The 14,368-nt window shown below is 38.5% G+C and overlaps 1 protein-coding gene across 12 annotated transcripts in view; it reads right to left on the bottom strand.

Moving 5' to 3' along the window:
• The window catches only part of LOC114205552 (uncharacterized), a 126,486-nt gene that overhangs the window by 19,392 nt on the left and 92,726 nt on the right, over positions 1-14,368 (bottom strand). For 11 of the 12 annotated variants that reach the window (XM_088026362.1, XM_088026348.1, XM_088026365.1 and 8 more), the window contains 2 exons: positions 2,947-3,051; positions 2,651-2,841 (listed from right to left, as the gene is read on the bottom strand). In XM_088026362.1, the coding sequence (XP_087882488.1) occupies positions 2,651-2,841; positions 2,947-3,051 (296 nt within the window). The remainder of the gene's footprint in view (positions 1-2,650; positions 2,842-2,946; positions 3,052-14,368) is intronic. The other variant, XM_088026375.1, reaches the window with a different exon arrangement.

Here is a 14,368-nt window from a genome sequence, read left to right as displayed (position 1 = left end):
TAGAAGCTACTTATAAGCTTCTCTGCATTAACAAAGAGGATATCCATTTGATATCAAGGCAGACTTTGAAAACTCCCCTTTCTCTTTGTCTTCCTGCCATATTTTACCAAACTAGCTATCTTGAAGTATTAGGAGATATTAGTCAGAGAAAACAGATCTACTGATGAGTTCCAGGAGCTTAACTTGATGTCCATTCAGATGAAAGTTGAAAGTTTTTGGTGATGTTCATAGGATCATTCTAGATCAAACAGATTGATTGCAGTGGAAGCCCAGCTAACCCAAAACCAATGAATGAAAAGTTCTTTTCCCATTTCCTCTCTGTCTTCTTGCTTTCTCTTTATATTTTAAAAGCAAGTAAATCCTTTTTAAGTCCTGATCTTTTGGATACATCTGAAAGCTTCGCCCAAATTCACAGACCCTTTGCCTCTGCCAAAATACAACGGATAATCTGTTAAAGGGGGAAAAAATTATAGAAAAATACTACCTAAACCCCAAAGACTTTCAATTTTGAGTGATTTTTTTTCTGGGTAGTGTCTCAAAAAGAATTTTATAGAATTATATAGAGGGCGAAATCTCACATCATTAATAGAAGGCACCAGATACCCAGGGAGATACTTCTCATTCTATTCCTTAGGCTAATTAATTGAAAGAAGCTCTTGAAAGATGGACTCAATGCACTGAAATAGTTACAGTCCCAGGTCATGGGACAAGGCTATGATTTTCCTTATCCATTTGGAATATAATTGAGATGGTGTGGAAACTAGAGTCAGGGAATCAAAAGAATATCCAAGTATAGGGACCGTGATATTTTAAGTCTTAATGACAGAATGTATGTCCTTTGACCTTCTTCCATCATGTTATTCAGTATGAGGTATTAGGAGGAGGGGGAAGCGAGTTGGTTTTCCATCTCTACCAAGAAATTCAATATATTTTGTTGATTGTATTTTATTTTGAGAGGTGCTACATAAGTAGGAATTATGTCTAATATCCCAGGAGCTTATCATTGTGCAGTACTTCACAGTTTGAAAATCCCTTTTAAGTGGGTTGTTTGGTTTAATCTTCACCACAATAAAATATGTTCCACAGATCATTATTAGAATTCAAATTTGATAAATGAGGTTCCAAGAGATTAAGTGACTTGTTCAAGTCCACTCTGCTAGTAAATATTCATGCTGAGTTAAGAAGATGGTGTTGTTGGGAGCTTAAATGGAACACCAAGAAAACTTATGGAACTTTCTCCCCTCTGAATCTTTCAGACACAAAATATATTCTCTTCTGACTAAAGTGTTGCATACGTGGTACCCACTAACGGTGAGGAAAGAGACCAGAGACCTCTCCTAAGTATTCTGCTAGCCCTGTAATTGGGGTAGTTTCTTGCTGTCTAAATGGAAGAGCAGTGATGATAATAATTAAGTTCAGGCTTCCGTACTTCCTTTCATCTGAATTCTTCAGCCAGACAGGAAGTAACCACCCCCTCTACATAGTATGGATCTCTTTTCAAGTTGGTCCACCTCCATTAACTATCTAGATCTTCGTTTGGGTAAAAGCAAACATCTTATGGAAAACTCAAGAGTTTGCACACACCCCCACCCCCACCCCCACCCCCACCCCCTTAAATGTGTGGTCAAGTCTGCTTTTTACAGAGCAGGATGTCGTAGATTTATAAAACTTTCTGAACAAATGAAGTTGCTGCTCACATAAAAATGAAGTTAAGGACCCATCAAAATCTCTCGTCAGCAACATCTGAGAGTTTAGTGGGGAGAGTCTGGAGGCAGAGCCTGAATAGAAATGTGAACACTCCTTCACTCTGTCCCTGCCTCCTCTCAGCCTTCCACCTGCAATAGACTGTATTCATATCTCCCAGAGGAAATATGCTATTACTGATAATATGATCACTGAAACACTGGGAGTGGTTAGATACAGAGCTCTGGCAGTGGGTTAATAAAAGGCCTAATGAAGAACAAAAAATCCTGCCAGTCGTTGTAAAAAAATATTGCCCCCGGGAAATTATAAATCAGACACCATGGTGTGAAGTTTAAAAATATATATATTGCATTGGCTCACTGATAAATGCAGGAGTGGGCAGATGGGTGACGAAACAAATATGTCACTGGATGCCCTTGAAGTTTCAGTCCACCTCAGCATGATGCAGTTAAATGCCTCAGCAGTGCAAAGCCAAAACCACATTTACTCAGCCTTGTCAGATCACTCTGCACCGGGCGGCAGAAACAGGATGCCTGGTCCACAAATTAGTTATAATTCCCAGAGCCTCGCTCGTGTTTTCTCTTTTTATTTCTCTCTCTCCCTCTCTCTCTCTCTCTTTTTATTTGTTTGTTTGCCTGATTCCACAGCATTAATCTCAATAGACTCCTAAATGCTGCTTCTGAATAGAGACCTGTATTTAGGGTTTTCTTAATATATCCACACTGAGTTTGTCTGGAAAGAACCCAGTAGAAAACAGTTTTATGGGCAGCCTCAAGGCAATTCCATCTGACCCATACAGGAACATATCAAGGCAAAGGCCCTAACAGCTTCACCCTACGTTTTAGCTAAACTGTCAGTAATCTAGGAAAGGAGTTGACCTCTCCAACACTAGGAACACTCACACACCTTGAGTCATGAACACGTTGGCTCCCTGACAAATACTCACTGAAGGGCCGCAGTTCATCTTCTTGGCTTTGCCCCTTCATGGAGTCCCTCTTGCCTGTGACCTCTCTTTTTAGCCCACTGCCCTCCAACAGGCCAGTTCTTCTCCAAGGGATCACTTCTGCCTGCTTTTCAGCTGGTTGACTGTGTGCCAACTGTTGAATCCCCACTGCAGATAGGCATGTGTCCAGGGCACTTGGGGAAAGGTGACCAAACAGTGCAGTAGGGTCAAGGCCAAGGAGAACCCCTCGTTCTCTCCCCCACCCCACCCTCACCAATGAAGCCTGCTTTATGTTCTACCTGCTGGAGCTGGTGTCACTCAATGTGCCACTGAAAGAAATGGGGAGAAGCTGAGATGTTTCCAGAACTCCTTTCCATTTTTTAAGAACTCCAGAAAGGCAATTCCTGAAATGTAAGGAAGCTCTGTTAGAGAAATTCCATCTCTTTTAGGGAAATTCAACAGCAAACCTCCAATAGATTGTACGGGGAGACATCTCTACTTATCACGAGCATCAGGACCTTTATCTTGAATTCTCCTTACATCGTCCTAGAGAACTCTAAAACATCAGCACCAGCATATTACCCTGGTATCAGAGGGTCTCTTGGCCCCAGACGTGGATTCATCTTTCTTTTCTTTACTGAGGTGAGGTGAGACTATGTAGACCAAACTTTACCAAGGATTCAGGGATGGGAGAAATGAGAAAAGAGATAGTAAAAGGAATATACAATTTAGTAATCTGATTCACACATTAAAGCTTTATAAAGCTGTCTGATGGAGCATTGATTTCCATATGCCAGAGCAAATTTCTGAGAGAATTTTCATGGGTGCACAGTGCCACAAAATGCAAAAGAACAAAATGCAGTGAGATTTTCATATTATATATAATATATATAGTAAATTACACTTTATTTTATTTATTCTCCTTCTTCTTCTTATCCATAAATAGTCCTCTCTTTGAATAGACTACACTGGCTTTTTTGGTATCCTTATTTGGTAAAATAAAAACTTGGTCATTCTGTGCTGCTCTCCCACTTTCTAAATTTTACTGGTCGCCCAAATCCAAAGACCTGGTACCCACCACAACAAAGGGGTGACTTCCTACCTTGTTCCCAGTATGCCCTGACATGACAGAGGCTACCTTCTCCCACCACCATGGAACCAGTCACCTCAAACATATCCAGAGATCCTTAAGTAATGCCCAAGACAAGAAGGTTTCCCCTGAAAATAAAGGAGTTCCCTTTTACTCCAACCTCAAAGTGCCAACTTCATATTTTTATTCTGAGGATATTTCTTTTTATTTTGAACTTTAGAGAAAATTGGTTTCTGGAGGGTGCTGTAGTGCTACTAAGAGGACATCTACCACGTGGAGACTGAAACAAGACCACTGGCTCCCCAGTGTTCACACTGCCACCTTCATAAGCCAAGCCAAAGATCCCTTTTCCCTTCCTTGTACACTTAAAAATTGTATTGTATATATTTGGTTATGCTATTATCAGAGGGAGCTTTGCAATGTTGCCAAATGTGTGGCCACGAGACTTATTTGTAGAATAAAGTCCTTGACAGAATCTAGTTATATAGTAATTGTAGTTTATGAAATCCAGCTTATAATTGGTGTTACTCAGTGCCAACTGCAAAACCCAACCAAGTTAGGTTAACTAATTCTTAATTCAGTAGGTTATGTATATATAGCTCTTGGTCACGTGCAAAAGTAAAGACTATGAAATGGCATGCTGTGCACCCTTAATTTGGAAGTATTAAAGAAATGATTTGTGTCCAAAGGAGGTCCTTAAGGGACAACCATGGAGCTACAAACCATTCTTTAAGAATTAGCACTTTGGGAACCCTAAGCTACCAGGTGAATAAGCCATACTCTCCAGAATGCTGGCTTAATTCTTTCTGGGTTTGTTTTCTTTTGTTATTCCTGACCTTTTAGTTAAGGTTTTTTTTTACATGTTCCTGCTCTGCTGAGAGATCTTAAAGAAGAGCCTTAAGTCTACATGTGAATGAGGAATACTCCAAGATAAAATAGGAAGAACCTCAAGTTCACGTCTGAATGTGGAATTAGAGAAGAGAAGGAGCAGAAGCCTCTGTGCAGATAAGTTTTCCCCGGGAAAAAGGAATCTTAGAAATAGAGAGAAAAGCCTATAGCCAAAACCACCTCTCTCTCACTTGGAGGTTCTTCATCTTGGGCAATTTTAGAGAACTGGGGTCCTATTTGACTAAAGATCCACTAAATGCTGTTAGGTAGTCAATAAAGATAAGGGCAAAAAATAAATCTTTGAAATTGGTCCATGAAGCATGTTGGTGATCTTAACAAAAGCAATTGCAGTGGAGTGGCAGGGGCAGAAGCCATTGTGGATCTGTTGAAGAGTGGACCCAGTGAAAATGTAGGAGTACCATTTGCAGACCAATTTCGGGAAGCTGAACTATGGAAAAGTGTGGAGAAATGGGGTGGTAGCTGGAGGGCTTACAGGGTAAAAAAGTGTAAAGAGGGGAAATAATACAGCATGTTTGTATAAGGGGAAAGATCATTTAGGGAGAGAAAGATTGATGATATGAGAGAGATTGAGAGAGAGAGAATAGCCAAATGAGCAAAGACCTTAATAAATTCAGATACAATGAGATAGGGAGGGTGTATGGAAGTACCAACATTTGGAAGGAGAAACTATATGTACTTCATTTTAATAGTAAGAGAGAAGATGCTAGGTGCTGTTGTAGATTGGTTTGGATCACCAATTCTGATGATGGAAAAAATGACAAGAGTTCTCATCTTATGGTTTCTATTTTCATAATGACTCTAGGTTATTAGCTGAAATGAGGGGGAAAGAAGTGAAAGCAGAAGAGATTTTTTTAATGGTGCTTAATTTTTTTAATGTAGGATCGTTGAGTAGTGTTGAGGAGGCTTTTGAGGTCTGATTTTTTCCCCCTCAGCTATGCTGTACTTTTCCATGTGCAAATATGGAGAAAAGTGGACCAAAGTTGGAATTCTACAAAGTTCAAGAATATTTGCAAGGGAGAAATTACAATAATGTGTCATGAAATCTCAGCTAGAAATGAAGGGAGTAATAGCAGAAATGAGTTGAATGATTATGAACAAATGATTATGATTCAAATGAATGTCATGAAGTAGGAAGTACCAGAATAATGGGAAGCTGTGGTCAAAGACGTATATGCATTTGAGATTTTGAAGTGGGTGGAGAGGAAAAGATCACTTCAAAGAGAAAGAAAGGAACTGAAAAGCCAAATTCCCTGGAATGATGAAAGGAGCATCGAAGGTATTGAAGATGCTGAGGTCAAAATTTAATAAAAGAGAAGTGGTTGGAGGAAATCTATAAACAATGGTCATGAGAAGAAGATGATGGTCTGTGTAGAAAGGCAGAGCCTCCAAGATGCAGGGGTTGTGTAGGAGGGAGGAGAATACTGGTCTAACAGCAGTATGGTGCAGAGGAGGATAATTAAGTCTCCTTCCAGTCCTGGCAAGAGAAAAAAGACCTCTCCAAAAGAGAGGGCTGCTAAGCAGTGAGGTCTTCGGAGGACAGTCAGATTTCAGTTCAAGTTGTGAGTGGACATTTATCAGAGAGTTTGACTCTCAACGGCTGTTTACCTCCCAAGAGGAGAGTGTCAGGATTTGAAAATGAAGGGCAAGTGGAGGGCTAAGCCAGTTGTCCAGTGATGAGAGTTCAAAGACTAGAGAATGAGAAGAGTATGAGCCGAACTGAGAGGCTTGATGGAACTATTCTCAGGTACTGCTTTTTCTGCACACATCACCACAATTAGGAGCACTGTTGAGTGTCCGCAATGTACGGGGTCTGCATTTTACATGCATCATCTCATTTAAACTGCTGACAGTTTATGAGCAAGTGGCCTCATTTCCCATTTTACAAAGGATGAAATTAGGATTTAGGTCATGTAACTTGCTTGAAAGTATACAGCTTCTGAACAACAGAGCTTAACCACTCTTCTACATTGCCTGTCATTTAGTAACAGGTGTGGGACTGAAGGAGTTGATCATCTTCAAAAGTTTCGTAAATCAAGCCACAGCTGTAATTCACTAAAGGAGTTCAATATTTCTGGGCATACTATTCTGAATTCTTTGTCAAGGCAGAAATAACTCCACCCCCCCCCCCGATGGAATAATCTGTTTGGCCAATCCCAACTTTCTTGAAGCAAGATTAATTTTTTATTAAGTGGTGTAGTTACATAGTACTTTAGATCAGAAATAATCAAAACATTTTACAGACAATAAGATGTCTCTCTGACTTAAAAAAAAGTAAAATGACCCAATAAGGTCAGTGGCAAAAGCAAGAATTCCACCAGGGCATTATGACACTGCTCACTATAAAACACTGCAATTCCTTACTCATTAGCAAAGCTTTATTTTCCATGGGATGTATTTCAAATGAGGATATGCTATAAGTAGAAAACAATACATACGGGTTCATTAGTCTTGCTCTTTTAAAGATAAATGCTGTATGTGGGATAAATGCTGTGAGCAAGAAATTATAAGCAGGTTCCCATATGCTAGATATCTATTTCCACAGCTCCTATCATCATGGTTTCTGGGCACTTTGACAGATAGATGAGGCTAATTCAGGCAACGCAGTACATTCGGAAGAGTAGGTGAAAATCCTCTTTCTCCTTAGCTCCCTGTCTCAAAAAACAATAATTCATTGGAAAATAAAAAGGAGGAAAGACTTTCTGGAATGGAAGGAAACCTAAGGGGAAAGCCATGCAGGAGGCGCAAGTTTCAATCCTTTGGTTACAAGTAATAAAGGCGACAGTATGACCCTTTGACCAGGTGTTTGGAAACCTATCTTAAGTAAATAACCCTAAGTGGGGAAAATGTTGTATGCTAATCATCATAGCATTAGATAGGGAAAAAATTCAAAAGCAAAGAAGAAAGAGTTTTTCAAAGGTAGTATTTTAAAATAATTTATGGTGTATGTTTACCTGGATATTATGTAACTGTTTAAATCATATTTATAAGAACCATAAAATTATTTGGGAAAATTCTTATAATGTTAAATGGCAAAAGTGGTAATACGTTAAACGTAATATGTGAAATGTTAAATAGTTTAAGAGTGTGATTATAGCTGTGAAAAAGAAAAATATAAAGCATAGGGAAAAGATTGGGCTTAGGTGTTGAGACAAGCAGTAATTTCTTTTTATTCTTTTAACTTTCCTGTATTTTTCAAATTTCTATTAAAAAAATGTCTCATTTTGAACTACAAATGATAATGCCATGATCTGGAGGTGTGAGAGCTAGAAATTATACCAATAATAATCACATGTTCAAAATCACTCAGTATGGGTTTCCAAGAAGTATATCATTCTGGCTAACCCTGTATTTTAATCAGATTTTCCTGATTTTACATTTCTTACAGCACATTAAAGTGTGGACCGTCAAAGGATTTTGACAAGCCCACCCACCCAAGTAACCCATCCACAATCAAGATACGGCACATGTCTGTTATTCCAAAAAGTTTCCTTATGCCTATTCCCAGCCACATCCTCCCAAGCTGCCAGAACAGGCAACCACTGCTGTGTTTTCTCTCACCGATAGATTACTTGTTCTTGTTCCAGAATTTCACATACGTGGAATCATACAGTTTGCACTCATTTGGGTCTGTCTCCTTTTGCTCAGCATAATGGTTTAAGATTAATCCATGTTGCTATATGTATCATAGTTTATTCCGTACACACACACACACACACACACACACACACACACACACACATATATATATACCAAACATTTTCATCCATTCATCTGTGATCTGTTGGTGATCATTTGAATTGTTTCCATTGGGGGATATTATGGATAAAGACGTTATAGACATTTCTGTTCAAGCCTTTCTATGAACATGTTTTCATTTCTCTTGGCTAAATACCTACCAGTGGAATTCCTAGGTTATATGGTAAGTATATGTTTAACTTTATAAAAGTTAAGCCACTTTCCACATGGTTTTTCCAAAGTGGTTTTAACCATAAAGGTTCTAGGAGAAAATCTTTTCAACCTTAGAATAGATGAAAAATTCTTAGATAGGACACAAAAAGCACAAACCATAAAAGAAAAATTTATATATATATATAGAATTTCATCAAAGTTTAAAATTACTGTTTTTCTGAAGGCAGCACTAAGGAAACGAAAAGGCAAGCAACAGACTGGGAGAAAATATTTACAATATATATATATGAAAAAGGACTTGCATCTGAATACATAAATAACTTTTACAACTCAATGATAAGAACTCAAACACCCAATAAAAACATGGGCAAAAGATTTGAACAGACATTTCTACAAAGAAGATAAACAGATGGCAAAAAAAAGCACATGAATAAATGTTCAATATCATTAGTCATCAGGGAAATGCAAATTAAAACCATGCTGAGATGCCATTACACTTCTACCAGAATGTCTAAAGTTGCAAGGATTGACAGTACCAAATGTTGGTGAGGCCATGGAGCAGCTAGAACGCTCAAACATTGTGTTTGGTGTTTTTTAATGGGAGGATTCATCTCACTTTAGTTTCTTAAATAAGCAAAGGATTATCCCCTTGAGTCAGGCCTGAGATTTAATTAGTGTTCAGACTTGTTTCTATCTCATCATGCCCTTAGACTTCACTAATCTCCATGGCCGGATGATTGTATCTAGCATAGTTAAAAATATCAAACACTCTCTACATGAGGAAAGAAACAATTATTATTGGCCTAGTAAGTTATTTGAGGATATCATCTCTAAAATGCTACCACTTCATACATTTAATATTTCATTCCAACTTTGTTCTAGTCAATTGTCATAAATTATTTTAGACACCATATCTCCTTCTTCCCATCTAAATCTTGTTCTGTATTTGACCAAAAGTAATAAAATTCACACCAGAAACAATTAGCAAATTCTTGGGTTATCTTTCAGTTTACCCAACAACTTCAAGAGTTAAATTTCCCTCTGACTCAAGTCAGGCTATATGAAATGGACTAGAATGTTGACTGTGCTAGGTTGTGGAGTTTGAACTGCGATATTAGGAAGATTCAAATATAGTTTCATTTACTCGAGGCTGTTAATTTTCTATAATGCTCTCAGTCTATGATAAGACATTTCAGTGGTCTCTCTGAAGTGAAAACAGGGTTGCTCCTGAATTTTACTAATTACATTTCCCTGCAAGCCTTGTTTGTTCTATTTTTGTGTTATTCTGATTTTCTAAACCCCAAATCAGATATTTTAGGGGCAGCTGAGAGGAAAATCTGAGAAAGGTTGTTTCTGTGCAAAAATAATGACAATATTTTGATGATCTATGGAAAGAATGAAATAGATATTTTAAATCTGATTTTTCCTACATCCTCAGATCATTCATTTCCTGGAGCTATAGTCATACCAAATGTTCTCATCACACCAGAGCAGAAACGTGTTTTGATGAGGTACTACTGCGACCTCCATGTTTAGACATCACATATATTTAATGGTTTTCTAAATTTTCTGTGGATTCTGCCCTACATCAACTTCCTGTCCCCTTTTCAGTACCAATATTGATGGACTCTACTTCATTGTTCGTTTCTTCCTAAACTTCTTTAAAATGGAGGCATGTACAGATTACATCAGATGGCAGAATTGTTCATGGTACAGCTTGTACTTTTTTGGAGGAAAGTATTTAATTAATTAAGAAAAAATAGTAGCACTCGGCGGGAAAAGCAAAAAATGCAAGATCAAAACTCCAGCTAAGACTCTTTAAGCCATTATGAGTGACCTCTAAACCACAAACAATGCTAAAGTTCTTGGGAAAACTTTGTTTAACTGGCACTTACAATGCATATTAACTCAGAAGCAGAACCCTGCCAAAAATGTAAACCAGTCACTGTTTATAAATGTGAAAAGAAAAGTAGCACATGAGCAAAAGGAAAAACACATCTTTGGTGTCAATGTTTCTGTGAACTTCTCTACGGTTTTTATAGTTGCTTTGCTGGTTTTTGCAAAGGTGTGATGGGCAGGGGGAAAGGTACACCTGGAGTGAATGGTACAGCTGTTTGTAGTTGCAGTCTGCAACTATGTCAGGTACAACTGTGTTCATTGTTTCTGATTCCTGATTCACAGAGCCCCTTAAGGTAGCTGCAAATGTAGCAAGTTCTCCAAAGTTCCCCAATTCTGACTGCCCATTAAACTCACTAGAGTGTTTGCAAGAAAAACCTCCCAATGCCTAATTCCTTCTCCAGATTCACTAAATAAGAACCTCTGGGCACGGGGCCTGAGCATCAGCATTCCCTAATGACCGCTGGTGATCTTGATGTACCAGTTAGGTCTGAAAAATTCTGTACTAAAACAAACTTTAGCAGCTGTGTCCAACCGAGTCTTCTAAGATGACAGAGGAGGTAGGAGCAGAATTGAAGGTCATAGAACTATTCACAATTTGTCAAAATGTCCAAGAGAAATCACACATGAATTCTACAGCATCTGGGTTTTGCAGGGTTTTGGGGGGGTTTTGGTCTCTAATTATATTGGCTAAATCCTGTGTCATGAAAGAAAGATTAATTTATTTGAGGAATAGGCAATGAAGAAATGAATTATGACATAAAGCATTTTTAGTAGACAAATATACTCAAACATGAGCTTCATTTGGGAAAAACTAAAAAGAGGAATTCTAGTAGATAGCTATGGCTTTTGCCTACACTGCTGCCTACACTTCTTTTGGAAACAATGCTTTAATTTTTTATTGGGAAAAGAACCTTCCCCCAGTGTTACCTGGAGTCTAGTTAAGCTCACCATTTGGTTCTGGGATGAGCATGTGACATAGACCTGGATAATTCCAATATCACATCCCCTCAGCCAGAATGACTGGTTCAGGTCCTTGTGGATGACCCTAGTCAGGCTACTAGAGAGATCTAGTGTCAGCTCTGGGACTTTCTAGAAAGGTAAGAAGGAAACCTGAGCTATCAGGACCACCATGAGGGCGAAGTCTGTGTTAACATGAAGGAAAGCAGACTAGCAAAGAAGACAGACAGAACTGGTTGAACTGACATCACTGGATATCTCAGATACAGATGTACATCAGCTCAGCAAGATCCTGGACTTGTCAATTATATCATTGAATAAATGTAATTTTATTACATTCATCTGTTCATTCATTTTGTGAAAGCTAATTTGAATAAAGTTTTTGTTGCCAACAGCAAAGTAAGTCCGATGAATGCAAGATCCTTGTTAGCGAAATTGCCAGGACCATTAAGAAATCTAGAGGTGCTTTGTTATTCTATAGTCAGTTTTTTGTTTCATTAGACAGACTAAAGATTTAATATCCTACCGTCAGAACCTCAAGGAAATTTTGAGTCAATAATTCAATTCATCAGCAAGTATTAAATGAGCTCCCCTCTGGGCCTACCACTCTGCTAGCATGATAGGAAAAGGAAAGTAAGTAGGAAGCCTGATCCCTGCCTTCAATAAGTTCACAATCTTCTCAGAGAAAGTACATACATTAGAAATAATTCAGGGAGAAAGAAGAACCTACATTTCAGTGGAAAGAAGTGTTAATTAGCATGCCTGAAGTGTTTTCTGTGAGCCAAAGATCATATGAAGTGTGGTAGAAAGATCCTGAGAAATAAAAAGTACCACCACTGCCATCAAGGAGGATATCATCAAGAACATACAACACGGTTTTGCAGAGATGATTTAAGTGCATTATAAAGCTACATGCCATAATTTACTAACAATTTAATAACCTCTGTACTAAGGCCTTAATGAGAAGCATGGTAATTAGTTTACTAATTTACTCTAGGAGCTCAGAGCCTTCTTCTCCCAGGGCTTCCAAGGGCCACCAACTTTAATCTTGGAGGCCAATCTCACCTAAACGTTGGATCTCTAGGATTTGGGGTTTTGTCCAAACTCAACCACAGAGTCCCATGACTTCTTCACTGAAACATGTTATTCTCTAAAAATCAAAACAAACAACCTCAAGTTTCCCAGCTCTCCATCATTTTCCAACCTGTCATCATCCCTCAACTCCTTTCCGTTCTCCAGATCTCCATAATTCTCTAACTGTCCGCCACCTTGCCAGCTTTGCAAACTGTTTTCAGCCCAGTTTCCAGAGTTATCCAAGTGTAGTGTAAATAGAGTTCTTGTAGTAAAGGGAGAGGAGGAGATGAAATGATGGACAAAGGAGAGCAGAAATTGGATTCATGTCGATAAAGAGCTTTATTTTTTTTCCTTTTTCCTCTGTTTTTCTTCTTTCTTTCAACCTCCAAATCCAGACTCCTTTGGAAAGAAACCACTATTGAGTAAAGGGTTGCTTTTGCACTCCAAAAGAGGAGTTTGCTAACCCAAATGATACTCCAACATATGTGTGTCTGTATCCATGTGTATGTATATACATGTATGTGTGTGTTATGTCTTGAGGGTTAAGATTTCAGAGCTTTTGAAGAGTGAGGAGGCCAGGGGAGTTTGAGAGTGAAATTCACCAAATAAGTACCCTTGTTTACTTTATGTACTCATCATTTCTTCAGAGAGGGTGGATGACAGATTAGATCAGTACTGCAAACATTCACACACCCAAAACACAAAGAATAACTCAGTGATGGAATCAGAAAAAAATCCAAGAATTAAAGGTTCTCTAGTATCTATTCTGGTACCTTACTACCTTAATTTTCCCATTGAATTCTTACTAATCTCCTTGTTAGTGCATGGAGAGCATGAGGCATTGAAATGGAAATTACATGATTTGACTACATAGAGCTCTTATTTTTAAATAAAAAGTTGACATTTAATTGAGTGATAGAATAATAATGTTAAAATATTAGCCAGCATGATCCCATCCACACACCCCAAGTGGTCTCTTACCATGTCTTTTGTTTACACACTGTTCAGTCACCTAGGCTATTTCTATATAATTGTTTCAGAGAAAGGATATGACACCAAGAAAACAAAGAAATCGTTACTTCCCAGCTCTTTGATTCAAAAGCCTAAACAGTGAGGTAGAGGAGAGGAAAGAGTCATGATCTAGCAAAAGATATAGGATAAGATATCATGACAAAGTACACAGCTTGCCCTAGGTCCCCATGGCCAATTTAGAAAACAACATTCCCTGAATGTTATGAAGGTAGGAGCAAAGGATATGCAATCCTAGCACAGACTTCAACATCCTCCTAAAAGAGTGTCACTGTCCATGCTGCTAGGTTAAGCCCAAGGCAGGGGACAAAATCCCTGAGAAGTTTGTAGAATCTAGGTTAAGCCAAAGGAGACAAAACCCAAGAGAAAAAGTGACTGCTGTGTACATTTGAGCAGGTAGAACATCAGAATTTCCCACTCTGCAGTGTGGCAGACGAGAAGTAAGATGACTGGCTTTGGTCACTGTGGCTCAGAAGTGGGAAGAGGAGAACCAGTGGACCGGAAGTGACTGTGCGTACTGGAAGTAGGCATGTCTTCGGTGACCCAAGTAAACTAACAGCGGAGGTCCAGATGAGACAATGAATGCCACAGCCACTGTGGACAGAGATCACTGAGGATCATATAACACAATGGATATCTTCAAAGTTGCCTATATGGGCAAATGACATTGAGGACCAGATTTTCCTGCTCCCATCCCCGCCCATGCAGTCACCCATAATGTAAAATCTGTAACATTAAATAATTTATAAAGGCAGATGGAATATCTGTTAAGCTCTATAAAAAAACTGACATATTTAAGTAATCAAAACCCACTATCCAGCTGAATAATAATGTTCAAGTAACTGTTTCTAATG

The sequence above is a fragment of the Eumetopias jubatus genome, unplaced genomic scaffold, assembly GCF_037043125.1.
Source record: "Eumetopias jubatus isolate StellerSeaLion01/CBP00866 unplaced genomic scaffold, mEumJub1_p1.0 scaffold_1, whole genome shotgun sequence".
Classification (NCBI taxonomy): domain Eukaryota; kingdom Metazoa; phylum Chordata; class Mammalia; order Carnivora; family Otariidae; genus Eumetopias; species Eumetopias jubatus.
Note: the sequence above shows the minus strand (reverse complement) of the source record. Positions and strands in the feature narration are given on the sequence as shown.